Raw genomic sequence first — 27,432 nt, forward strand, 5'->3', positions numbered from 1 at the left:
GAACGCTACCCCCTGAGCACTAGTAGGTTTGGTTTTGTAGAAGCATTCAAAAATTGAGTCCTTTTTCATCCTCACATGGGGGCAGGGAGCACAGATATTCAAAGGAACCGAGAGCAAGAGTGGAGGGTGAGACTGAAGTCCCCAGGAGCTTGGAGGGGCAGCAGGGAGAGCACAGACACAGCCTCGGAGCATGGGCATTTGAAGTCAAAGGCCCTGGACTGAACTTCCGCCATCTCTTTGCTTAGTAGCTTGGGCAAGTCATAGGGCTTTAGTGGACCTGTCTTCTATGAAATGCGATCATGCCCCATTTCCTGCTGTGTCTGCCTCAGGCTGAGGACATCTGTGTGAAAGAGCAGGAAAAACAGGGGTGTGCCCCTCACACCCTGTTGGGGATAGTAAAAGGGACTGGGGGCCCTGGGGCTTCCGTGGCCTCCATGGTGACTTCATCCTATTATTTTAGCTGTTGTCCTGAAGGTTTGGGTGAGAGCTACTAACCAGGTGAGTTACAGTAGGAGACAGACAGAATCTGCTGAGGGCAAACATTTCGTGTTGACTGGGCCTTCTAATCTTGTTCCTGAGTAACTGAGCTGGGGGACCAGCGAGGAGCCCTCCTCCTGCAGGAAGGGGTTGGGAGCAGGCCAGAGCATACACCCTCACCTTGTGTCAAGGCAAAAGGATGGACAAATACAGATCAAATCTCATCCCAGGCACCCTTTATTTCCTTGTCCCTTTCTGGGACCCCTGAACTCTTCCCAGAAACCAAATCCCAGGCCCTTATCCTGCCCCACAGTGCCCCACATCCCTTTGGAAGAGTCCAAGACCTGGGAAGGGGCTTCTACAGCTGAAGCAGGGTATATTATAGGGTGTCTGCTGGGAAGACGCGCTCTCCCGCAGCAGTGCCCAGCCGTCTCAGGACCTGTCTTGGTCTCTGTCCGTAGGTGGCCCTGCTCCAGCCTCTCAGATGATGCTGGTCCTGCAGGTGCCCTGGCTCTGCTCCAAGTGGCTGGCCTTAGTGCTGTTGCTGAAGGAGGAGCTGAGGGCCATGGGGTGCAGTGGGAGCTCACGGAGGTGCCACTGCTGCCACTTCTTCTGAACCTCCAGCTGCACCTGCCCGGGAGACCAGCCATCAGCCCAGGAGGAGAGGACAGTTCTGTGCCTGGATCCCTGCTCACGCCCCCGGGGACTCCACGCAGTGGCAGGACAGCCGCTCCTGCCCAGCTGTCCTGTCCCCTAGCCTGCAGGCCACGCAGATTGACTGTTTCCAGCCCCAATGTCCAGTAGTTACTGAGGGTCACCTCTCTCCTGGGCACATGCACCCACAATCTCATTACATTGTGTCCTGAAGAAAGGACTTGTGCACCTTGGAACAAGTGGATACTTATTCCCATGAAGCCACCCAAGCTCAGAACTTACCTGGGACCCAGGGAGTTACTCTAAATTTCCTTCACAAGTGCCAGCTGCAGCAGCTGAACGTTTGAAGCTAGGCTTGATGTTTGATTTTTGGGAAACATCAAAGGTCATTCCCATTCAAGTGCAACAAACCAGATAGATGGTCAGTAGTCACAGAAAGGCTTAGCTCATGTTGACTACATAGCTCTGTATGCCCAGAGCCTGGCGTCCTGACCCAAATGCTCTGTGTGAGGCTCGAGTCCTCAAAGTGAGTATGCAGTCTCCCAAGGAGTCACTGCTCATCTGGAGGTCCCTAAGGATTAAGCTGCAGACAGTTCTGAGTCACCCATTTTACATATGGGCAGACTGAGGCCCAGAGCACGGCAGTGACTGAGATCGCCCATTGAGCAAGCAGCAGGGCAGTCAGGAACCTGGGTTCTGCCGAACTTTCCTCCTGCATTTGCTGAACAGATCAACGTCGGCACCAGGAGTGCTTGTTAAAACACATTTTCTCAGACTCCAGCCCAGACCTATGGAATTTATTTCTGTGGAATGAGAAACTAGGAACAGGGTCCAGCCATGGTTTTAACAAGCCCTCCAGGTGATTCTGTTGCTCCCGTTAAGACTTGTAAAAGAACTGGCCAAGCTCCCTGCCACCATACCCAGGACTCCCTCTGACTCTTTCCATCCCCCTTCCTACCACCCCTCCCAGGTAGCTCCTGACCCGGAATCCAATGGCTAGGAGCTCTCCTGGGTACCTGGGTGACCCGAGACTACTCACCTCCCCGTTGAGGAAGCAGTAGAGGACGGCCACCACCAGTCCCTGCCAGACGAACAGAGGCAGCAGGATTAGCTCAGGTGCTCAGCATGTGACCTGAACCAGCTGACCAGCTGCACCCTCCCCAGGTCTCTTAATCACCAGCTACAGGCTCATTTCCCCCCCTCTCTTGCCTCACTGGGAATTAGGCTACCTCTTGTGGGCTGCCCACGGTGCCCCTGGCTGTGCTGGCTCACCCAGCGTAAACTGTGAACTCCTTGCAGCCAAGGGTAGGCTCCCTTTCGAACACATGTGGTATCAGGGACAGGTCAGTAGGGGCTGCTAACCCAGTCAGCCGGGCTCAGGAAGTTCACCTGGAAGCCACAGGGATGGGCGGCACCTGAAGTGTGCCCACTCTGCTGGGAGGGGTGTAGGCGGCCCAGGGTTGCACCCTGGGCCGTGCATGGTCTTGTTTCAAGATAAGCTGGAAATTTGAATATGTTTAAATGTAGATAACTAATTCAAATTGAAAAACAAATGTGTAGGCAGAACAAACTATGTACAGGCCCCAGCCAGCCAGCGGTGAGCAGGGTTGGACCTCCCTGCTTAATGGACAGGTGGCTGCACCTCCATGCTCAGAGTTTTATGTTTCCTGGTGTGGTGAGGTCTATGCCTGTAAGATCCTCTCTCCCTGGTATTTGGAGCTCGCGATTTCCTGATGGTGCCCCCAGGATCCCGGTGTGGAGCTCTGTCAGGGGAGGGACTCCAAGCAGGCTGGGGTGCCTGCTTGGAGCCTAAGAGGCCTACAGGTGAGCAGGAAGCGGTGTCGCTGCGGTGTATTCGCCCTGCTCCTCTCCTTTCTCAGGGACCCACCTCAGGCCACCCTTCTCTCCCTTACGGGCCTGCCCTCCCCACACAGAGGCCTGACCTCAGATGGCCCAACTCCTCCTCCCTAGTCCACCCAGGCCTGCCTGTAGCTACTTACGAGATTGGAAAGGACCTCAAAGGGTGCAGAATCAGCTCATCGATGGTGGGCTTAACATGTACAACTTCTCAGGGATATTGGCATTTTAAAAAGAGTTAGAGGCAAAGCTGGAAGGGTTTGCTTTAGAATTTCAGGTATCAATGACTGCCACATAGACTGGGGACTATTTGAGGGGCAGAAACACTCAGGGCATTGGTTTCCAAGTTTTGCTGCACATTAGAATCACCTGGGACCATTTGTCCATGCTGCACTCCCCAGATCCCAGTAGCTGGGGGCATCAGCAGCTTTTAAAGATCCCCAGACAGTTCCAACAAACAGGCATCATGGTCTGGGAACTACTGTCAGAGAGGCAGTGAAAAGCATTTCAAGGCAGGCTGTGAAATAAAACAGACCTGGATCGGAGCACAGCTAGGCCTGAGTAATTGTAGGTCCCAGGTGCTTCATTTAATTTCACCAAAGCCCTTGGAGGCAGGTGAGAGGATCTTCACCTTACACGTGAGGGAACTGAGGCACGGAGGGGTTTAGGCATGCCTGGAGCTCTGTGTGCTTGGCCCAGAGCCACGAGCAGGCCGACGGTGCTGCCCATTGCGTGGGCTAGGGTTGCCTGGCCTCCGCTGCCCTGGGGTCCAAGGACACATTTTCACTGTTCAGAGGAAGGAGTTAGCTGTGCTCCAGGGTATATAGGGCAGACCGCACATAAGCCAGCAAGTTTACTAATCTCCACTGTGATTCTGCAATCATTAAGAATGAAGACTTTGAAGAATTTTAATGACATGAAGAAATGTTCGTGATGGGCATGATAGAGAATTAAACAAAACAAGCAAGATACAAAACCATACACATCATGATCCCAATTATGTGTGTGTGTGTCTTTGTGAACAGAAAAGAGACGGAAGTAAACACACCAACATTTTAACAGAGGTTATTTCTGGGTTATGAGATTCTAGATGTTTTTTTCTTATTTTTCTTTTTTAAAAAAAATTTCCTTATTTCCCAAATTATTCACAATAAGCAAACATTATTTGTACAACCAGAAAGAGTAAATAAATTTTTTTTTTTTTTTTTTTTTGGAGATAGAGTCTCACTCTGTCACCCAGGCTGGAGTGCCATGGCACGATCTCAGCTCACTGCAACCTCCACCTCCCAGGTTCAAGCGATTCTCCTGCTTCAGCCTCCCGAGTAGCTGGGACTACAGGCACACGCCACCATGCCTGGCTAATTTTTTGTATTTTAGTAGAGACAGGGTTTCACCATCTTGACCAGACTGGTCTCGAACTCCTGGGCTCAGGCAATTCGCCCGCCTCAGCCTCCCAAAGTGCTAGGATTACAGGCGTGAGCCACCGTGCCCAGCTGTAAATGTACTTTTAAAGAGTATGTGACAGTGATGGTGTTATTACAGTTGTATGTGTTCTTCTTAAGCCCCGCCTTTTAGAAATGCATACTAAAGTGTTTGCAGATGAAATAACATGATGTTTTGAATTTACTTAAAAAGATGGGGGTAGTAGGTAGGGACAGAGATGAAACCAGACAGGCCATGAGTGGATACTGCTGAGGCTGGGGATAGGTAATGGGATTCACTATCCTACTGTCTTCACTTTCGTATATGAACGACATTTTTGTGTGTATATATAAGAATATATATACACACACATATATGTTTATAAAACTTTAAAAGATCCTTTTCCTTCAACAACAATCCTATGAGAACATCAGAAAAGTGCTTTTGGTTTTCTCTTGACAAGACATTTTCCCAGGGAGGTAGTCCACAGTCCCAACCATTAGCCCCAACTCTGAGGGACAGGAAGTCTCCATCCATGGCCAGGCAGACCCAGGTGCAAGCTCTCAGCATAGTCCGTTTTCTGAGCCAGGTCAAGTCCTTCCACCCGACTGGTCCTCAGATCCTCTACCTGCTAGATAGGCCATCGTCTGCCCAGCCTCCCTGGACGTTACAAGAGCAGTGGTGGGGAAAGCTAGCTCCCTAGCCCCCAGGCCGAGAGGAAAAGAATCCTGGATTAAGCCAGAGGCTGAGTTCTCTGAAGGTCTGGGGCCCTGACAGGGGCTACTGGGCAGAGAGCCAGCTTAGAGGAGGGTGTGGTCTGAAGGTGTGGGTAGGGCAAGACCTGACTCCACTCGGTGGGTCCCCAGTGATGCATCCCTAGAACCTTTAAGTAACAGGAAGACCCTACCCTGAACAGAGCTCTGGGGATGAGGGGAGGGTTTGAGCCCCTACTCACAGGCCGAGGCCACCCCACTGAAGGCTTGGCTGGACAGTCTCACCCTACTGTGGAAATGTTATTAAGGACTAAGTTCTTTAAAAAAAAAACCAACTGGGAGAATTTTGTCTCAGGCCCTAGAGCCTATAATCACTGGCTTCTCCTGGCCATTAGTTTGATTTTGTCTTATGGATATGAGAAATCCTGAAACAATTGTTTCGTCTTTGCTTTGGCTACTGGGAAGCTCCCTACCACACTTACGACCCATCTCTCCCTCCTGTATAGAACTTTATCATATTTGTTTCTGTGTAGCAACCCAGGCAGTTGTATATTCTTTTTCTCACTGATCCTTCATCTGCTTATTTTTTGTCCTTTGTATGTTTTTCCCAAAAGCGACACTGCATTATTTTTGGAAGGAAATAGCTATGAGTAAATAAACAAACGGCATTGTGAAGTTTGGGATTCATGTTCAGGCTTCCTCTGTCCAAACACGTATACTGTTGTTGTTGTTTTTTAACTTCACAACATCTTGTTGAATTAGTAGGTAAGTGATTTTCCACCTCACTTTTTTAAAGTCAGTTTTTAGTTTTAATAATTTGCATATGCACGTGGTTTCAAAGAATCAAAAGGATTCCTGTTACGGAACCAGCAGCCACCTGACACCCTGCCCTCACTTCCTGTTCCTCAGATGCGACTACTCCTTGGAACTCTCTTAACTGCTCCTAGAAATTATGCTGATGTCGCTACTTGAGGAGTTTTCAGTCTAAGGAATTTTCTACGGACTTCCCAGTGTGAAGATGACGACAGTGTTCTCTTCCAAACACCCGCCCCGCACTCTTGCAAGGCTCATCTTCCTGCCTCAGTGTTTGATGACTCAGCCATCGCGGTTACGTTATTTTGACCATGCATATGCTGTTGAGAGTTGTACAATATAGTGTACTGGGGCTACTTTTCCTTTTTATTTTCCCTGAAGTCAGTTTCTCTGTCTCTCTTAGTTTTATCTCCCACTTCCATTTGACTGGTGGGGACCAGGGGTCCCTCTCGGGGACCTGTAGCACTGTCAGGTCCGACCCCTTCTTCCCCTGGGTCTCCGCCAGATAAGGCATCTGGCTCGCTGTCTCTACGCCCTCCACTTCTCCCTAAGCACAGAGAGAACTCCTCTTTTCGGCAGGCAGCCCCAGTCCCGGAAGCTTACCTGGAATGAGCCAAGGGCCAGTTCAAAAAACAGCTGCATCTCCATGGCGTCCTCTGGGGAGAAGGCGAAGACGATGTAGTGGATGCCAAAGAGGGGGATCAGCAAGAGAGTAGACCTGGCCAGGCGCCTGGGGACACACAGAGACTGCAGCCTCCATTCTGCCTCCCTGTGCCCTTCTCCTCCTGTGGGCACACAGCTGTGCCACTCCCCAGCTCGGAACTGACTGCTGAGGCTGGCTAGCAGTGCCCCACACTTTTTTGTTTTCATTTTTTATTTAGAACATTTCTAACTCCCACGTATCTATCACTCAGATACAACAATTTTTGACTCATGGAAAAGCCCCAAACTTTCTGATCATGCAACTCCATCCGTAAAAAGAAAAAAAAAATCGGTACCTACACCATTAACTTTATCAATTACGTGCCTATATCACTGCTGCTCTATGTCTAACATCATCTAAGCAAAGCCAGGTTTCTCATTTGCTAGATAATAAATATCTATAAGGATAAATTCTTGTATTTGCTTCCCAGGTTAGAGTTGCCAAACTTAGCAAATAAAAATACAGAATCCCCAGTTAAACTTGAATTTCAGATAAACAGTGGACACCGTGTGGGGGTATAAATACTGAAAAACGATTTGTTGTTTATCCATAATTCAAATGTAACTGGGCATCCTGTATTTTACCTGGCAACTTCATCCCAGGCCCCCAGGAATCTGACACCAGGTAATCCAAGCCACTGCCAGATTCTCAAACACAAAACACCATGGAGAAGGTCTCTGGGGGACACTAATTTGTCCTGTTTTTGTTTTGTTTTTTTCTTCGTTTTGAGACGAGAGTCTTGCTGTGTTGCGCAGGCTGGAGTGCAGTGGCGCAATCTCGGCTCACTGCAGCTTCTGCCTCCCGGATTCAAGCGATTCTCCTATCTCAGCCTCCTGAGTAGCTGAGATTACAGGCACCCTCCACCATGCCCGTCTAATTTTTCTATTTTTAGTAGAGACGAGGTTTCACCATCTTGACCAGGCTGGTCTCGAACTCCTGACCTCAGGTAATCTGCCCACCTTGGCCTCCCAAAGTGCTGAGATTACAGGTGTGAGCCACCGCGCCTGGCCACTAATTTGTCTTTAATATAATTTATGGGCTGAATTATGTCCACACCCACTGCCAAATTTTTACACTGAAGTCTTAGCCCCCAGTACCTCAGAATGTGACTGCATTTGGAGAAAGGTCTTGAAAGAGGAGGCTAAGTTAAAACGAGGGTGGAGTGGGGCCTAATCAATCAACTGGTGTCCTTAGAAGAGGAAACATGGACACACAAAGGGACATCAGGAATGCCCACACACAGAGCAAAGGCCCTGTGAGGACACAGCCAGAAAGGCCAAAGAGAGAGGCTTCAGAAGAAACCAAACCTGTTGCCACCTTGATCTTGGACTTTCAGCCTCCAGAACTCTGAGAAAATACGTATCTGCTGTTTAAGCCACCTAGTCTGTGATATTTTGTTATAGAAGCCCTAGAAAACAAACATATTTCTCTCTAACATTTGAAAGGTCTTAAGTATTTTTGGATCACACACTTCCCTAAAATCTGATGAAACCGAAGGTCATCCTCCTTTGAAAAATACACATACTGTTCCTACACACATTTGTGTGAATTTCAGTCTTTAATGCACATGTGGAGACTCCCTAGCCTTGCCCTAAGGATAAGATCTCTCTGCCTTCGGGCTTCCTGCCTGAGATTTCTTAGTGTTTCCATCCCCATACAGTGTCTGAAGCTCTACAGTCAGACCATTCCCCCCAACCGCCCCCGCGCACCTGGTAAACTTCTTAGGACTAGGTCTGCAACTTTTCCTCCATCTCCAATAGCTAGCACCAGTTGAGTACATAGTAGGTGCTCAGTAAATGCTTGCTGACTGACCATGCCTCAGTCTTTGCCCTTCACTTACTTATAATGGCTGACTTCATTTCCTCTTGTTTCCTGGGTTCTAAGTTTTCTCATCAGGATTCTTAGAATGTTTATAAAAAGGATGAAATTAATCTGCAAAACACAAGGCAGAGGTGGAGCTGAAGGTATCTTGCTTTTCCAGCCACCTCTCCTGGCCCTGTCACCCGGACCTGAGGGCAGAGAAGACATTGCAGACATCACAGCCAGGGTGGCTCACCACTGCTGCCCGCCCTTCCCATCCCCAGTCCTGGTGAAACTGTCTAGAGTCCATGGCTGGAGGCAGGACTCCCTCCTACCCTGGGCTGCAGGGGCTCTAAGGTCTGCTCAGTTGCAGGGCAGATCACTCACCCTTGCACAGCATTGGACGCCCCTGGGGATACTGTTAAAATGCAGGTCTGGGGTGGACCTGAGAGTCTGCATTCTAACAAGCTCCCAGGTAATACAATGCCAAAGCTGACTGACTTTACAGCAGTGGTTCTCAAAGTTTAGGGTACCCATTGCTGGGCTCTAACCCCATAGGCTATGGTTCAGTAAGTCTGGCGTGGGGTCCAAGAATTATTATTTTTAACAAGCTCCCAGGTGATGATGAAGCTGCTGGTGTGAGGACCAGTTTGCAGGTCAGTCGCCAGCTTCAAGAAGCCACCCTTGATTACTTCCCTTTCCTGATTCACTGTATTTAGGGATAATATTACTGTTTAAGAGCACTTAAAATCTCTTTTTTTTTTCTTACCAACTATGATCGGGAGATAAAAATATCTTAAAAGCTCAAATGCATGTGTCTGTCAAACATGTATGTGCCTACTTATCTGCCAATTCAACTGCCAGTTCCTGAAGGTCAGGAACGCAGTCTTTTTATTCATTTTGGTGTCCCCTCCCCCAACCCCAGTGCCCAGGGCCAACAACATTAGGAAGTTGCCCACGTGGTAGCATCTCTCCCTCCCTCACCCACCTGCTCCATTTTATAGAAACAGGGATCAGTGGAATCACCCAGCCTCACACCCGCATTGTTCACACAAGCAGCCTGGGGCCTGGGAACACTTGCCAAAAGACACAGGATTAGTGGCCGTCTAGGACTCCTGGCCCAGCACTGCTTTTCGGGGAACCCTGCTTCTCTGCAACTTGTTGTAAGCTGGCTATGCATGCTGTCAGCTCATTGAGGCTATTTAGTTTAATTTTGTTTGCCTTAGAGTTGTATTTAATTTAATAGGGAGCACTGGAAGGCAAAAAAGAAAGAAAGGAAGAAAGAGAAGAAAGGGAGGGAGAGAGGGAGGAAGGAAGGAAGGAAGGAAGGAAGGAAAAGGAAGGAAGGAAGGAAGGAAAAGGAAGGAAGGAAGGAAGCAAGGAAGGAAGGAAAGAAGGAAGGAAGGAAGGAAAGAAGAGAAAAGAAAAGAAATCTTTAAGGTCCCAAGAATGAGTCTATTTTGAAATAGTGGAATTCCAGGCCCCATGCTAGGTTGGTAGGGAGATACTTTGCATCAGGAGTGCTCATCCAACATCCTCAATTGCTGAATAAACTACAGTCCTCTGAAACCAGCCCCGGACACTGGAGCTGGCTGTCCTTCATCCAGGGTTGTCCTGGACTGGGCTGTCCAAGTCCCAGAATAACAACAGGGCTGGCTTAACTAAATGAGGAAACAGCATCCGGCATGAATATTATGAAGCCATGGCAAATCAGTTTCTCAAGGAATTCCACATGAAACAGGAAAGCTCACATCTATTGCTAAATGAAAAACAAACAAACAAAAACCTAATTAAGGCTTTTGAAAAAGAAAAGTATGTCTGCTCAAAGAAAAAGATAGGAAGAAAAACACATGGTCAGAACATATATGTAGCTGGGAGAATGATGAATGATTTTTTTCCTTTTTAAAAAATACATTCTGTGCCCGGCACAGTGGTTCACGCCTGCAATCTCAGCACTTTGGGAGGCTAAGGCAGGCAGATCACTCGAGTCCAGGAGTTCAAGACCAGCCTAGGCAACACAGTGAAAGCTCATCTCTACAAAAAATTAGCTGGGTGTGGTGGTGGGAGCCTGTAGTCCCAGCTACTCTGGAGGCTGATGTGGGAGGGTCACCTGAGCCCAGGAGGCGGAGGTTGCAGCGAGTCATGATTGCGCCACTGTAGTCCAGCCTGGGTAACAGAGACCTTGTCTCAAAAAGTAAAACCAAAACAAACATTTTGTATTTTGCATTTTTTGCTCAGATTATATAATTATAAAAGAAGGTTGTCATGGAATGGCCCCCTCCTCTCAACCAATCCCAAGATGCTACCCAGGCAGCTACTGGAAGAGAAGGGGCCCTGTCCTGTGCCCTCTCCCCCTACCCCACGCCAGCAAGCCTGGCAGGGCATTTGCTTTCAACTGGTTCTGCAGCCTTGGGCATCCCTGAGCTGTCCGTGTGGTCGTTATTTCCAGCCGAGGCACTGCTTCCATCCAGGAGATGATTCCCATGTGTCGCCATGTGCCTTCCCTCATCTGTCCCCGTGCTGAACCATACCCATGGGCTGGGCTACAGGACTCGACCCTGGTACACAGCAGAATCGCCTGGGGACCAGTACCCAGGCCTCTTGCCAGAAAAAGAAATAGAATCACTAGCTATCAGTATTTTTAAAAAACTCCCAGGTGATTCGAAAGGGCACCAGGATTGACACCCGCAAGCTCCTGTCCAAGATGGCCACCCAGCATCTCTTCCCTGGGCCCCCCCCCTGCAGGCCTGAACCCACTCGCAGCCTTGCAAAGTCCCAAGACCATGGCCCCACTGAGCTTCCCCAATCTGCACTCCCACCCTGTTCAGATCTCAGCTTAGCGACTCATCCCAGGTTAACGAGCAAATCCCTAGAAAAATGCTCAAGGCCCACAGGTCTGAACCAGTGAAGGTGGAATTTCAGGCCAATGGGAGCCAGCCCGTTTAGAACAAGGAGCTCTGCTCACCACACTTGAGCTGCTGCTCGTGGGAAAGAACCAGGTTCGCAGACTCTTGCCTCCAGCCTACCCCTCATCCCACTCCCCGACATTCTGTAGGGGGCAGAGCTTCCACACCCCATGCTGCTTACCAACATCACAAACACTGTGGTTTATCCCTCCTGGCACCTACAGGGAGCCCTGTCCCTCCGCCCTCTGCCCCTGTGGGCTGGTCACCATTTCTGTCTCTCCCACTGATCCCCAGTTCGGGAGAGGAGGGCCACTCACCAGGATGGAGAGGATCACAGGCCCACGAATGATCCACCAGATGGATGCGTTGGCATTGATGTCCCAGCACCTAAGGGAGGGACAGCTGGGCATGGTTACGAGTGGGAGCTGGGCTGACCAGCAAGGACATGTTCCCTGAGGTGGCCCTTGGTATGAAGGACCCATGTTTGTGGCACTGAGCCCCTGCAGTGGTGTGCCCAGTACCATTAGAACCCCGCCCCTCCTGCCACCCAGGAGCACTGCTGGGGCTGAGGGAATGGCCACCTGTCTCCCTGCGAGAACCTGAGAGCCGGGAGACTCCCAGATCCAAAAGTTAGCTCACTGTCAGAATTCCCCAGCGAGCACGGTGGCAAACTAAGCTACCGACAGAGGCCAGGAAAATGACATCAGTAAGGGAAGTGATGGATGGCTGACATGTGACCTCAGGATGCAGGGACAACAGGCCTGGAGAGTACTTAGCAAACTGGGGAGTATGTACCCTGTCCCAGACGGCCACAGCTCTGCTCCAGCTCATTTTTCCACGAGGAAAAATGGAACATGTTAAAGGACCTCTCCATTTTTTTTCTAGACGAACTGAAAATCCAGACCTTTAAAAAAAGTGAGTTCACCCAATACAAAAATTACTTTGAAGCAATGATTTCGGGCTGAATTTGGACTATAGACACTTGGATGTCTCATTTGACCTCATCCACTTATTGGCCTGGTTGTGTCATTATGCTCCTGAGAAATCAACTCTCATGCTGCCCCGCTGCCTCACCGCTGCCCTGCTGCCTCTCCTCTTCCCCAGCTGCTTTCACGCTTGCTTCCCATGTACCTACTCCCAGGTGCATCCCCTGGGCTCACTGCCACCCTCAATGCCTGACTTCTTTAGAGCCTGGCTCTGCAGGGCTCCTAAACACCCAGGGGTGGAGAGGCATCCAGGAGGGAGATCCTAGGAGGAAGAAAAAGCTGGGCTGGCCCTTCCTTGAGCTTCCTCCACGGAGCAACACCTGCCTGGAGCCCCATAGCTCTTGTCTGGCACCTGACCCACACACAGAGCGGATGGGCAGCAAGAAGACAGGACGGCCGGGATGGTGCAGGCATGGCCAAGGCTGCTCAGCCCACCTGGAAACTCACACCTGGGAAGCAGTGGGCATTAGTCCAGGGAACTCATCTGTGGCTTCTATTTTGAGAAAAAGGCCTTTTCTAGATGGCTCCAAAGAAGTAACTACGCTGTTTGAAAAGCTGGACGACGTCAGAGACGTTCTTGTTATCCTCCTTCCATTAGCTTACCCAACGTCCTCCAGAAGGTGTCTGGCAATAGCCCACAAAGCAACAAAAATGGCTGGAGAACCTGAGGATTAAAAAAAAAAGGGAGGGGCAGAGGAGACAGGACTCAATTTTCAACACACATATGAGAACAGGACAATCGGTTACCCCGGCCCAGCTACTGAGCAGGTGCCAAGATTTGGTTTCCACAGAAACCCCTCTGCCATCTTGTGCCATCTTGTATAAATGTGGCGCCGTGTGCCTCAAGGGTGCCGGGCATGCCCTGGGGATTACGGCAGAATCAAAAGGATCCCAAAGGTCACTTGGTGTTAGGGGTCTCCTGGTAACCCGGGCCAGACTCCAGAGGACCACTGCAAAGTATAGAGGGGCTGGGACTCCTGGGCAGGCTCGTGGACTCATGGAGGCAGCTGGTAGATCCCCCTTCTCATACTGCGATCTGCCTGGCCATGTGCAGCGGGGAGGAGGAAGCGGAGAAGGGGTAGACGCAGCTCATGAAAGAAACGTTGATTTTATTCAAATATTGGCTTGTAAAAAGCTTGGCCATTTAACAGCTAAGGTAAGTCATCATTGTCATGTTTAAACAAAAATATATTTCGGACTAGAGATGAGATCAAGTCCACAAGAATTTAGAAGAGAAAATACAGCATTTCCTGACTTCTAGTTAAACATGGCAAACTGAACTTATACATTTATCCCTACTTGCCCTGTAGCCCCTCTAAAATGATAATAAAGAAATAGAAACGGTAAAAGCCTATAAGGACAAAGACTGAGAAGGAAGGGCAGAGTAGAGGAGAGATGGCAACAGGCTCAGGCACACAGAAGGTTGGCAGAGGAGTGGCAGCTGATGTCCTGAGCAGAGGAAGCTGAAACAGAAGTGTTGTCTGGGGCAATGCTGCTAGAGAAGTACCCAAGGATGCTCTAGGGCCAGGGCACTCGGTACCCAGGAGGCAGGTGGCAGGGTGGGGCTGGGGCAATAGAATGGTTTGAAGTCTGGATAAGAAACAGATAAGCACCCCAGGCGACCAGCACTACCCTCACGAGACTGAATAGTTAACTTCCAATAGAGTTTATTCTCTGCAAAAACTGAGCCAAGGAGAACAGGGCTGCAGCCCAGCAGAGGGCTGGAGGGGGTGCTCAGCCGAGCAGGAATGGAGTGATGGTCTACACCAGCACTCAAGGTGGCACTTGAGCACCTGGTATGCGGCTGGTCCCTACTGAGTTGTGCACTAAGTGCAAGATAGATACCAGATTTTGAAGACTTAGTACAAATAAAATAATGTAAAATATGGCCAGACGCAGTGGTTCATGCCTGTAATCTCAGCACTTTGGGAGGCCGAGGAGGGGCAGATCACCTGAGGTCAGGAGTTAGAGACCAGCCTGGCCAACTGGGTGAAACCCCGTCTCTATTAAAATAAAAGACAAAAATTAGCCAGGCGTGGTGGCTCATGCCTGTAATCCCAGCTACTCGGGAGGCTGAGGTGGGAGAATCGCTTGAACCCCGGAGGCAGAGATTGCAGTGAATCGAGATTGCACCACTGCACTCCAGCCTGGGTGACGAGAGAGAAACTCCGTCTCAATTAAAAAAAAAAAAAAAAAAGTAAAATATGTCATTACCAATTTTTATATTGATTATACATTGAAATGATACTATTTTGGTTGCATTGGGTTAAGCAGAATAGATTATTGACACAAATACCGCCTGTTTCATTTTACTGTGTTGATTGTGGCTACCAGAAAATTTTAAGCTAGATGTATGGCTCAGATTCTGTTTTTTTTTTTTTTTTTTAAGCAGAAATACTTAAATCAGATTCTATTTCTAACGGACATGCTCAAGCTGAATGGTAAAAGCCTCAGGTCCGGGGCCGCTCAGTTTTCAGGCCTCTACTGAACAGGCATCTACGCCTACCCCAACCCTCTACCCTCTGCCCGCCTCCCTGCCACTGCAGGCTGGAGATGAAAGGATTCTCTAGAGGAACTGAACAGCCCCAGACAAAAGGCCTATAGATAGCCATGGGGGGACCCTCCAACACTTCCAGCCCAGTGTCCCTTGAGAGACAAGCCCCACACCCCTGACAGCCATTAGCCGGCTCTGAAGTGATTCATCCTTAAATAGGAACAGACAGCCAAGGTCACCAACATCTTATTACATAAAAGACAAAGACCAAAACAATCAGAGAAAAGGAACTCAGAGGAAACAGACCATACAGGAAGCAGAAGGAACTTGAACAAAACAATTCTAAGGAACTCCGTAGGAGAGATAAATGGAGAGATAAAAGGTCGCATCTACAAGACACAAACAGGATGCTGTCAACAGGGAGTGCTCGGAAAACAAGAAAGGGGGCTTAGGAATGGAACATATGATAACCACAACTCAACATGCAATAGATGGGTTGGAAGATAAAGACTAGGAATCTCTCAGCAGAAAAAACAACAGCAGAATGAAAAGCAGGAAAAATAAATTCGAACATTAGAGGTTATTCCAGGATGTACAACATTAGACTAAAGGGAGTTTCAGAAAACAGAGGATAAAAAACAGAAGGAAAGAAACAATTAAATAGATAATGTAAGAACATTTTCAAGAAATGAAAGACATGAATTTTCAGATGAAAGGGACACCGTATGCCAGGAAAAGAGATGAAAAAAGACTTGCATCACAGCACATCCCTGTGACATTTCAGCACACCGAGAGAAGATCCTGCAGTTTATGTAGAAAGGAGTAAAAAGTTCAGGAAGCAAAATGGCATGGCACTCCCAATAATGCTGATGCCAAAACAAAAGACCCTCAAAATTCTGGGGAAAATGATTGTTCAACTTTTCTTTTTTTGAGATGAAGTCTCACTGTTTTGCCCAGGCTGGATTGCAGTGGTCTCAGCTCTCTGCAACCTCTGCTACCAGGGTTCAAGCTATTCTCCTGTCTCAGCCTCTTGAATAGCTGAGATTACAGGCATCCACCATCACGCCCGGCTAATTTTTGTATTTTTAGTAGCAACAGGGTTTCACCAGGTTGGCCATGCTGGTCTCGAACTTCTGACCTCAAGTGATCTGCCCACCTCGGCTTCCCAAATTGCTGGGATTACATGTGTGAGCCACCATGCCTGGCCTTCAACTTGTTTTATGTCCAGCAAAATGATGAATTATGTGTGAAGGTTGAACAAAGATATCTTCAGATGTGCAATTTAAAAAAGATTCCTTCCAGGTGCTCTTGGTTAGACAGATACTGGAGGATGTGCTCCAACACAACTAGAGAGTAAACCAAAGACAGGGAGACGAGAAAGGAGGGAAACAGGATTTGTGGAAGAAGGTGAAAGCTAAGGGAGCTGAGTGAATCTGGAGAACAGCCAGCCCAAGTCAAGCAAGAAGGCAGAAAGCTCTAGAAAAAACACTGGCAAGTATATCAGGTTGAATAGTGTCTCCCTAAAATTCATGTCAACCCAGCACCTCAGACTATAACCTTACTTGGAAATAGAATATTTTCAGATGTAATTGGTTAGGATAAAGTCATACTGGAGTACGGTGGGCCCCTACTCCAATATGACTGGCATCCTTATAAGAAGGCCATGAGAGACACACAGACAGAGAAGACACAGAGGAAGAAGTCCATATAAAGACATAAGCAGGAATGAGGCTGATGCAACTACAAGCCAAGGAATGCCAAGCATTGCCAGCCACCACCAGAAGGTAGGAAAGAGATATGGGACGGATTCTCTATCAGGACCTCCAGAAGAAACCAACCCTGCCAACCCTTTGATTTCAGACTTCTGGCCTCCAGAACTGTGAGACAGTAAATTTCTGTTGTTTTAAGCCACCAAGTTTGTGGCAATTTGTTAAGATAGCCTTAGGAACTAATATAGCGGAAACAAATAAATAGGAACTGATAGATTTCCTATTGCATCTGATGATTTGGAAAATAAATAGCTTTGGAAGGTTGTCCAGAGAATTTGAGAGAATTGATGCTAGCAATATATTTAAAAAAGAGCAAATGAAAAATGATTCCAGGAAAATAAAAAGTTAAATAAGATTGAAAGTAAAATTATTGTACACCACTTGTCTCAGTAGTAAACACTATTTACATAGATATGATAATGTATACACTGAATCTGATTTAACCAAAAATTATAAGAAACTGTAATGGAAGAATGGAGGTAGAGGATTAAGAATTTTATATTATTGGTTGGGTGCAATGGCTTACAACTACAATCCCAGCACTTTGGGAAGCTGATGCAGGAGGATCATTTGAGCCCAGGAGTTCAAGACCAGTCTGGGAGACATGGCAAGACCCTGTCTCTATAATAAATGTAAAAAATCAGCCAGATGTGGTGGCATGCACCTGTAGTCCTAGCTACTTGGGAGGCTGAGCCAGGAGGATCGCTTGAGCCCAGGAGCTTGAGGTTGTAGTGGGCTATGTATGATTGCACCACTGCACTCCAGCTTGGGCAAGAGAGTGAGAGTCTCTCAGAAAAGAAAAAATAATTTTATATTCTTATCTTCCACCATAAGGAGTCAATAACTAATGCTTCAAACAGACAAATCAAGAAATAGTAGTGTATTGTTTAGAAACACGAGAGTCAATCTTAGGAGGAACAAGTTAAAAGGGTGAAAGGGCATTAACTCTGGAGGCTGAGCTCGGGAATAAAAAGTGAAGGCAGGAGATAGCTTTTGTTTATTATAAACCTTGTAGTCTTTTGTTTAATTATTTAAACCAATTACATGAGTGACTTTGATAAAAATAACAATTAAACAAATGCCTTGGGCTGGGTGTGGTGGCTCATGCCTGTAATCCTAGCACTGTGGGAGGCTGAGGCGGGAAGATCACTTGAGGCCAGGTGTTCAAGACCAGCCTGGGCAACATAGTGAGACACTGTCTCTACAAAAAATAAAAATAGGTAAATAAAAATTAGCTAGGTACGGTGGTGCATACGTGTAGTCACAGCTACTCAGAAGGCTGAGGCAGAAGGATCACTTGAGCCCAGGAGGTTGAGGCTGCAGTGAGCCATGATTGAGCAGTTGCACTCCAGCCTGGGTGACAAAGAAAGACCCTATCTTACAAAAAAAAAAAAAAAAAATCTTGCCTCAATTCTTGGTGCTTTGGGCAAAGAACATGGGTTTTGAGAGGCACTTCTTCATTATCTTCCATCCTTAGTGCCAAGTTGGTGGGAATGTTTGGAAAATTTGTAATGCTTTAAGTCGATGGCTCAGTGTGGCCCCCGGACCAGCAGCATGAGCATCACCTGGGAAAATGTCAGAAATGCAGTCTCTGGCCACCCCAGACCCACTGCTTCAGAGTCTCTGGGCAGCGAGTGCAGCAAGCTGGGTTTGGCAGACCCTCACCCATGCTCTCAGTCACTGAGTGGCAGCCTGGCTCACCAATTTTTTTTTTTTTTTTTTTTTTTGAGACGGAGTCTCGCTCTGTCGCCCAGGCTGGAGTGCAGTGGCCGGATTTCGGCTCACTGCAAGCTCCGCCTCCTGGGTTCATGCCATTCTCCTGCCTCAGCCTCCGGAGTACAGGCACCCGCCACCTCGCCCAGCTAGTTTTTTTTTTTTTTTTTTTTTTTTTTTTTAGTAGAGACAGGGTTTCACCGTGTTAGCCAGAATGGTCTCGATCTCCTGACCTCGTGATCCACCCGTCTCGGCCTCCCAAAGTGCTGGGATTACAGGCGTAAGCCACCGCACCCGGCCCTGGCTCATCTATAAAGCCTGCACTATCACTCTTTTCTGGGCACAGAGTCAGACCTCAGCCACTCTGAAAAAGTCAAAGCTTTGCGTAAGTATTAAAAACCTTAAACGTGCTCACTCCTTTCCACTCAGGAATCCATATCCTGGGATTCTGTCTTACATACAGAAAACGCTTTGCCCATAAAGGTATTCATCACTGTGCTATTTATAATAGTGGGACAACCTAAATGTCCAAACGGTTGGTATGTGGTTAAATGCATCTATATTACATCTATCCATCTATATGGTAGTTTAAAATGTTTATGAAAGAGTTGAAATAATATAGAACATGCTTATGTGTTAATGGGAAGAAGCGAAATTCAAAATTCTTCATAGAGAATGACCACAGCTATGTGAGGAAAAACTGCAAGTAGAAAAAAAGGTTGGGAGGAAATCTCAGAAAAAGTTCAATCTGTGGGACTAGGGTAATTTTTTTTTTCTACTTAAAAAAATTTTTTTTTGCAAGGTTTTACAGTAGGCGTGTACCCATTTAAACAACCTATCTTTGGGGAAGTCAGTATAATTTCAAGCAGGGGTCGTTACCTTCGCATGAAAAAAGCTTCTCACAGATAGAGGGGCTTCAGGCCTTCCAGGGACCCCTTTGGTGTCTCGCAGGCAAACAGGACAGGAGCAAGAGAACCACTGCTGTTTTATATGTTACTCAACTCTCAGCACCCAGCGCAGGGCTGGCGTATAGTAGATGCTCCATAAAGATTTGAAGAAGAAAGGAAGGTTCTTGTTATTTCATTCAAACATCTTAAAATCCTGTGACAGAGATGTTATCACAATGCAGCTTTGTAATAATCTCTGAACACAGGGAGTGCTCAAAGAATGTAGAATAAATTACGATCCTGGTATTATAGATGGGGAAACTGTCCATGTTCATACAGCGGAATCCTGGCATATCTGGGACTTAAAGCTTAGTGAGTTGGGCTCAGCGAGTTGGGTGCTTTTTTTTTGGCAGAGTCAGCTGCATAAGGCAAGTCCCTGGTCCCCAGGCTCTCTGGGATTGCTGACCTCTGGAGACACTGGCATAACCCGGCAACCTCCCGCTGGCCAAGGGTCAGGTGCTAATTGGGCTGCCAAGGTTCAGAAGCAGGAGGGCTCAGCAAGCTCTGCCAGCTCAGGCAGCTTCCCTGATGGGGAGACAGGGCCCTTGCAAATAAGGATTTAGACCAGCAGCAAAGGCAGCAGAAGGCACTCCTGGCAGGGACACTTCTTAAAGGCACTAGGACGAAACCAAAAGAAGCTAATGCCGGGTGTACATGACTATCTCTATAAGCCTCTGAGTCACTCACAGGAACCTGGCTCTCTGTCTAGAACTCCTTAGGGTAACTTTCACGTTTATCAAATGAACAACTAATGGATGAATGGATACAGGAATGGATGGAAGGGTGGGTGGATGTGTGCATGGGTGGATGGGTGGGTGGATGGATGGATGGATGGACAGATGGATGGATGGATAGATAGATGGATGTTAATGGCAGGGTAAAAGTTACAGGGCTTTGGAAACAGACAAGTGTTGGCTTGAATCCTGAGGTCTGTCTTTGTTTACTGTGTGAGGCGAGTATGTTATGTTATGTCTCTGAGCTGAGGTCTCTGAGAGGCCCCTGGAGATCGCTGCGATGATTAAATGATACATGTAAAGTGCTGAATCCAAGGCCTGGCACACAGCAAGTGCCCTCAAAATGGAAGTTGTTTATCGTCTTCATTGACGGGAAAGGAAAAGGGAGAGAGATGGAATGGGGGCCTGCACTTGGCTGTCTCGCTCTCATTTCCCCTCTTTCCTAGACGATGAATCCTGAGTTTCCTTCGGGAAGTCACGTGGTTTCAGTAGCTTAGGCCAATCAACATATTTCATTCTCTCAGGCCTCTGTGACTAGTTCAAGGGTGTCTATAAGATTTAAGCAGTCCAACCAGAGTGCGCCTTAGAATATTTGCTGTGAATGCTGGACAGAGTCTCTTCTTTCTCTCACTGGAGTTTGGTTCAAGGAAGTCTCTAGCCCAGAAGCTGCTGGCCATTCCACTAGAAACAGCAGCCTAACTATAAAGCCGATGTTACAGAAGGCAAAGTAGAGACAGAAAGAAACAGTGTTAAGCTGCTGGATTCGGCCTCTCCTGAAGTTGGTGATCCCTGGACTTTTCAGTTATATGAGCCAATTGATTTCGTTTATGTTTAAAGCTTGACAGATTTTCTGATGCCAGCAGTCAAAAGCATCCTAATACAGAAAGGAAGCAAGAAAGAGGATGTAGGAATGGACCGTCTGAAGGCAGATGAGGCAACGAGTATTGGGTAGGAACGAACTGTAAAAAGATCTAGATGCCAGAAACTGGGGCTAAATTTGAGCTATGATTTCCCACTTGACAGATAAGTAAACTGAGACCAGAGGGTTAAACATCAAGGAGATTCTCTAAGATTACACAAGTTAGCTGCACGCGGTGGCTCACGCCTGTAATCCCAGCACTTTGGGAGGCCGAGGCAGGTGGATCACCTGAGGTCAGGAGTTCAAGACTAGCCTGACCAACATGGTGAAACCCTATCTCAATTAAAAATACAAAATTAGCTGGGTGTGGTGGCACATGCCTGTAATCCCAGCTACTTGGGAAGCTGAGGTAGGAGAATCACTTGAACCCGGGAGATGAAGCCGAGATCACACCATTGCACTTCAGCATGGGCAACAAGAGCGAAACTCCAACTCAAAAAAAAAAAAAAAAAAAAAAAAAAAAAGTTTCACAAGTTAGTTAATTGTGGAGCTGGAACTAGTAGCCAAACCCTCTGACTCTCGACTCAGCGCCCCTTCCCACATACCAAGCAAGTACCAGACCCAGGGAGAAACATACCCCATCCGAGTGCCACAAATCCCTGGAGGTACTTTCTTTCGGAGAAGAAGGAGATGGCGAGGAGTGTGTGAAGGTAGAGGCCTTCCACCAGCAGCCAGGAGTAGTTGGCCATGATGCAGTACTGGAACAGCACCATGACCAGCTTGCAGCCCGCCTGGACAGAGAGAGGCAGCTGAGCCCAGGCCGGGTGGCAGTGGGGCTCCCTCTGGTGAGTGGCCCCAAAGAGAGCAAGAGGGTGTTGTAGGGGCAGGAGCCAGGCCACAAGAACAGGCCTCTGGGGTTCAAGGCCATCTTCTGTGGCCTTCCTCCATCAGGCCTGCAGCATTCTCTAGAGAGTGGGAGTCCACAGACCTGGTGGGTTCAGTCAAGCTGGCCAATGAGCCATCACAGGAGCAGGAACTAGGTTCAAATGCTAGCACTGGCTGCCAGGCTAGATGAGGAGACAGTCCTTCAACCACAAAACTGTGCCGGATACTGCCCAATCCCCTCATTTTTTCAGATGAGGAAACCAAGGCCTAGAAAGGGAAGAGATTTCTGAGCAAAGGGTTAAAAAAAATGTTTTCTAAGCTCAGTTCCCTTGCAAACACATAATGATGGGATGTGCCAACTCTGTTAGGAGGCACCACTGATTATGGCAAAAATGGCCCTGGCTGGTACATTGCACTCTCCACATATCTGATGGGAATGTCATAGAGTTGGACTTCCCCGACGCAGTGACTGACTCTTTTAACAGGCATGTCCCCTGCAGGGATCCCTGGAAGTTATGCTGATAGAATTGTGGGGCACCAGGCTTCTACACCAGCACAGCTCCTGTACCTTTGCCGTGGTAGGGCCTTTGTCCTTTTCTTTGCATTGAGCTGTCCCCTGAGGATGGGACAGCTCCTGGGATAGCCCTAGGGCTGCCGCAAAGACAAGCCCGAGAAGGAGGAGCACCCAGTGCTGCCTGTGAGACAGTGGTGGTTCCTGCCTTATGGCCTTCCCAGAGGCTCTGACTCCAGGCAAGGCCCATTGTTGACTTGTGAGTCTGATGTTTAGTAAAACTTGAGAAGGTTCCCTGCTGGGGCGTTGCTGGCCTTGTCCACTGCTGGTCAGGAATGAAGCGTGGCTAGGATTTAAGGCTCCTGACTCCCAGCAAGTACTCTTGTTTCATCCTGGAGACCTCCTTGAGAGACATGGATCCTACTTGAAGAACCTCTCAGTCTGAGTCAGAAAACACACACACACACACACACACACACAACTATGAACAATACAAACAGGTGAGTGGTAGGAAATGGCAGGCAGGCTGGCTGAACTAATCTCAATTTCCAATCTGTTTTCTCCCTTGCTCGCCTCTACAATAGAGACTGTGACAGTAAAAAACTCAATCACCCTGCTTCCTTTGCAATTAAGTGTGGTTACATGACTCAACTCTAGCCAATGAGATGCAGGTAGGAGTTTCTGGGGAGGGTACCTCTTCTCAATAGAAAGGCAAAGCTGCCCAAAAGAAAAAAAAATGTTTAACCTTTTACCACGTAAAGCATGACATCAAAGGCCTACTCTAAGGATGGCAGTGCAGAAGCAGGGAAAAAGACTGTGTCCCTCATGGCATCGCACAGCCATTGCGCCACCTCATCTGTGGACTGTTTCTGTAGGAAACAGTTCCCATTTGTTTAAGACTCCAATATATAGTTTTCTGTTATTTGCAGCAAAGGGAATCCCAATTGACACACAGGGTGATTGCAATGAATTGAGTCATCTGGGCATTTGGAAGGAGAAAGGGGGTTAGATTTAAGAAAACACAACTGTTTTATCGCAAACGCGTTTATACAGACATACTGGCCCGTGCTCACTCTTTTCTTTTTATGACCAACCCCCACCCTCTACAGACCGGGTCATCTTTCTTCAGCTAGGAACTGGCAGAAGTAGGGAAAAGAGGCATCTCCCTCTATATCTAATTCCTAGAGTGGCTAGTTCACTCCTGGACACTGGGAGTTTACGGCAACCCCCACAAGCTTCTCTCCTACGTGACCCAGATTGTGCACATGTGGCTGTGGAATCTCCCTGAACCTCCTGGCCCAGCGTCAGCACTGGCCACTTCATCCTTGGTATTAAGTGCAGCCTCAGCAGGGGCTTGGAGGAAGGATAACTAGGCTACTTCCCTCTCCAAAGTTAGGCTGGGGAAGGTAGGCAGGCCTGGCGACACCCCGGGGCACCCAGGCATATTACCCTGTGGGCATCGCAGTAGGCGATATCATCTGAGGAGAAAAGCACAGCGTCCTTGATGAAGTTGGACAGGGCGCGAAGGATGAAGGACACGAACAGGTGCATGTGGATGTAGTTGCGGGTGCAGTGGAGCCTCCTGCAGGGAGAGAATGTAGGGCCATAGAGGCCAGAGTCCGCTGAGGGGCTGGGACTCAGCCAGGCCCACCTGCCTCTAGTGCACTGGGGAAACTGAGGCCCTAGACTTCAGCTCTTTCTGGGTAACACATTCTGTGAGCATAACCTGAATGAGGACGAGGGTCCCCAGATGGCCAGTCTAATTTGCTACATGCTGTAGTGAAAAAAAAAAAAAGGCCAGCCACAGTGTGGCTCACACCTGTAATCCCAGTACTTAGAGAGGCCAAGGCAGGAAGATCACTTGAGGCCATGAGTTCAACATATTGAGACCTCTGTATCTACAAAAAAAAAATTTTTTTTTTAAATTAGCTGGACATGGTAGTGCCTGCCTGTATTCCTTGTACAAGAGGCCGAGGTAGGAGGATCGCTTGAGCCCAGGAGTTCGAGGCTGCAGTGAGCTATCATTGCCACTGCACTCCAGCCCCTGCAGCAGAGCAAGACCTTGTCTCTAAATGAATAAATACAAAGCTGGGGCTCTAGGGGCAACATTGTATTCTGCCCTGAACTACCACCATCTCCAGCTCCCAGAATTGTTTTGCGGGAGGGGTGAGGATGGCAACCAGAACGGGAGAGGGCTGGGGGCACAGAAAGAACACAGGCTGCGGGAAGAAAGCAGACCTTGGCTCTGCCACTTAGCAGCTCTGTGACCTTGAGCAAGCCTTTCCACTTCCCAGAGTTTCAGCGTCCTCCTCTGCTGCAGGGGACAGAAGTCAGTTACTTGTTCTGCTTCTTCTGGGACCGGAAACAGGCTTTCTTCTGGGAAACCCATTCCACTCCGGATTGGAAAGGCTCCACCCTTCTCACCCCTCATGACAGACTTGACCAATCAGAGTGCTCCACCGCTGTCCATAGTGATTGGCTCAGAATTGAGCATGTGACCTAAGTCTGGCCTATGAGAACTCGGAGGACTTCTACTGGAACCAAGAGGGAAGAGGCTCTGGTTGGCCCTGGTGTTGCTGAGCTAGTGGTATGAATGCCAGTAACTACTGGTGGTTGTCTCTGCCACTTCTGCAGAAAGACTGCCAGAGGATGAGGCCAACCTAGAGCAGAGGAATGGAGGGAGACAGACCTAGTGCTGCTGATGCCGCTGAACACCTAGATCCAGCCATGCCTACAGCAGATGCCTCTGAACTTGCCACTTATGTGGGTCAGGTCGCCTTTGTTTTTCTTACGCTGTTTCGAGGTGGATTTCTGTCTCTTGCAACAGAATCTCGCTAGTACTCCTGTAAAATGGGGTTCCTGTTATCTATCCCATAGCATTGTGTGAAAATTAGAATAATACATATAAAGCGACCAGCCATAAATTCTCAGTAGTGCTTAGTAAATGTTGAACAAATAAAGCGATCAATGAGGTGACAGGAACATCGATGTTTTGCCATAGGTCAGCTTTAGATCAAGAGGTGACAAGGTAGTTTACTCAGACCTTCCTCTTTCTGTCCTGGGTGGCTGAGACCCAAAGTCTGTGCCTGGGGAGGGCTGGGGTATGGAGAGCTGGCAATGTGTTCTCACCGGAAAGCACAGAGGATGCCAAGGGCGACCAGGAGCATGACCAGGGAGGAGCTGTAGCCCACGGTGTACATGACTTTCAGCTTCAGCAGGTAGGAGTGCTGCAGAGAGAGGCACGTGTCAGCCCCGCCGGCCCTCTCCTGGCTAGCTCTGCCCTTCTGTGCCTCACTGCACCCGCTTCAGGCAGCTTGAACCCCACCAACGCTGCTATTCTGTCCATACCCCCAGGACGCCAATACACAGACTCATAACACCGTAACATCTTGGCACTGGAAAAGCCCTTAGGGATCATCTGCTGCCAATTCAAACTTCCACCTTATGTATAGGGCCCCTTACCAACTCTCTGAATTCAAGCCTTTGCTTGAATACCTCTAGAGACAAAGTGCTCACTGCCCTTTGAGAAAGTTATTTGGTGTAAAACAGCACACAATATTAGATTTTGTTTATGTGAAGTTAAAATAAATTGGCCGGGCACGGTGGCTCAAACCTGTAATCCCAGCACTTTGGGAGGCTGAGACGGGCGGATCACGAGGTCAGGAGATCGAGACCATCCTGGCGAACACGGTGAAACCCCGTCTCTACTAAAACATACAAAAAGCTAGCCGGGCGAGGTGGCTGGCTCCTGTAGTCCCAGCTACTCAGGAGGCTGAGGCAGGAGAATGGCGTGAACCCGGGAGGCGGAGCTTGCAGTGAGCTGAGATCCGGCCACTGCACTCTAGCCTGGGCGACAGAGCGAGACTCTGTCTCAAAAAAAATAAAAATAAAAATAAATAATAAATAAATTACTTGCACCACCTATTGGTCCATTTTGTGTCTTCTGGAGCCACTTAAACTGGATTTGTCTTTTATATAAGGCCGGTTTTATAGAGAAAAGTTACAAAGGTCATACAGGGAGGCCTGCCATTTTTTAACACAGCTGTTCTGCCTATCTGTTTCTCGTTCACTTTCTCTATGTCAAATACTCGTTCATTTTCTCTATGTCAAATACTCCCTGTGTCAGGTCAGGTGCGGTGGCTCATACCTGTAATCCCAGCACTTTGGGAGTCTAAGGAGGAAGGATTGCTTGAGCTCAGGAGTTCAAGACCAGCCTGGGCCACACTGTGAAACACTGTCTCTACAAAAAAATTTAAATAGCCAGGCATAGTAGTGCACACATGTGGTCACAGCCACTCAGAGGCTGAAGTAGGAGGATCACTCCAGCCCGGGAGGTCAAGGCTGCAGTGAGCTGTGATCCAGCCACTGCACTCCAGCCTGGGTGACAGAGTAAGACTCTATCTCAAGTAAATAAATACATACATACATACATACATACATGCATACAAAAATATTCCCTGTGTCTTCAACCTCTTTCCACAATCCTTCAACCATTAGTTAAATTAATATGCTCCAGTTTGTTAATGTTCTTCTTCAATAAGACCCCCAGAACCACATAGCTGAAAAGCTCCAGAAGCATTCTCTGACCAGGAAGAGGTAGAAGGGGTCCATCACCTCCCATCTCCCCTGATCTATACATTGCGCGCCTATGCAGCCAAGCAGGCATTCACTTATCCAGCAGCCATTTCACACTATTGGCTCATCTTTGAGTCAAAATGATCTAAGTGGAATATTGGTCAGAAAATTAAAAGATCTGACCAGGCGTGGTGGCTCACACCTGTAATCCCAGCACTTTAGGAGGCCAGAGTGGGTGGATCACTTGAGGTTAGAGTTCGAGACCAGCCTGGACAAAATGGAGAAACCCTGTCTCTACCAAAAATACAAAAATTATCCAGGCATGGTGGTGTGCACCTGTAATCCCAGCTACTTGGGAGGCTGAGGCAGGAGGTTTGCTCGAACCCAGGAAGCGGGGGTTGCCGTGAGCTGACATTGCACCACTGTGCTACAGCCTGGGCGACAAAGTGAGACTCTGTTGCAAAAAAAAAAAAAAAAAAATTAAAAGATCTGCATGGCCGGGCGCGGTGGCTCAAACCTGTAATCCCAGCACTTTGGGAGGCCGAGGCGGGCGGATCACAAGGTCAGGAGATCGAGACCACAGTGAAACCCCGTCTCTACTAAAAATACAAAAA

The 27,432-nt window shown here is 48.2% G+C and overlaps 2 protein-coding genes across 3 annotated transcripts in view; both read right to left on the bottom strand.

The window, feature by feature from the left end:
* Window positions 1-27,432, bottom strand: part of C12H2orf76 (chromosome 12 C2orf76 homolog) — a 447,011-nt gene that overhangs the window by 156,927 nt on the left and 262,652 nt on the right. The gene's annotated exons all lie outside the window — the stretch shown is intronic.
* The window catches only part of SCTR (secretin receptor), an 82,198-nt gene continuing 55,460 nt past the window's right edge, over window positions 695-27,432 (bottom strand). Inside the window, exons 5-13 of one of the 2 annotated variants that reach the window (XM_050752713.1) lie at window positions 25,373-25,470; window positions 23,693-23,825; window positions 21,485-21,638; window positions 12,935-12,995; window positions 11,663-11,732; window positions 8,480-8,571; window positions 6,540-6,666; window positions 2,171-2,212; window positions 695-1,107 (exon numbers count right to left, since the gene is read on the bottom strand). In XM_050752713.1, coding sequence (XP_050608670.1) covers window positions 958-1,107; window positions 2,171-2,212; window positions 6,540-6,666; window positions 8,480-8,571; window positions 11,663-11,732; window positions 12,935-12,995; window positions 21,485-21,638; window positions 23,693-23,825; window positions 25,373-25,470 — 927 coding nt within the window. In that variant the 3' untranslated portion in view covers window positions 695-957. Of the gene's footprint in view, window positions 1,108-1,912; window positions 2,213-6,539; window positions 6,667-8,479; window positions 8,572-11,662; window positions 11,733-12,934; window positions 12,996-21,484; window positions 21,639-23,692; window positions 23,826-25,372; window positions 25,471-27,432 lie in introns of those variants that run through there. The other variant, XM_050752712.1, reaches the window with a different exon arrangement.

Source organism: Macaca thibetana, chromosome 12, assembly GCF_024542745.1.
Source record: "Macaca thibetana thibetana isolate TM-01 chromosome 12, ASM2454274v1, whole genome shotgun sequence".
NCBI lineage: Eukaryota > Metazoa > Chordata > Mammalia > Primates > Cercopithecidae > Macaca > Macaca thibetana.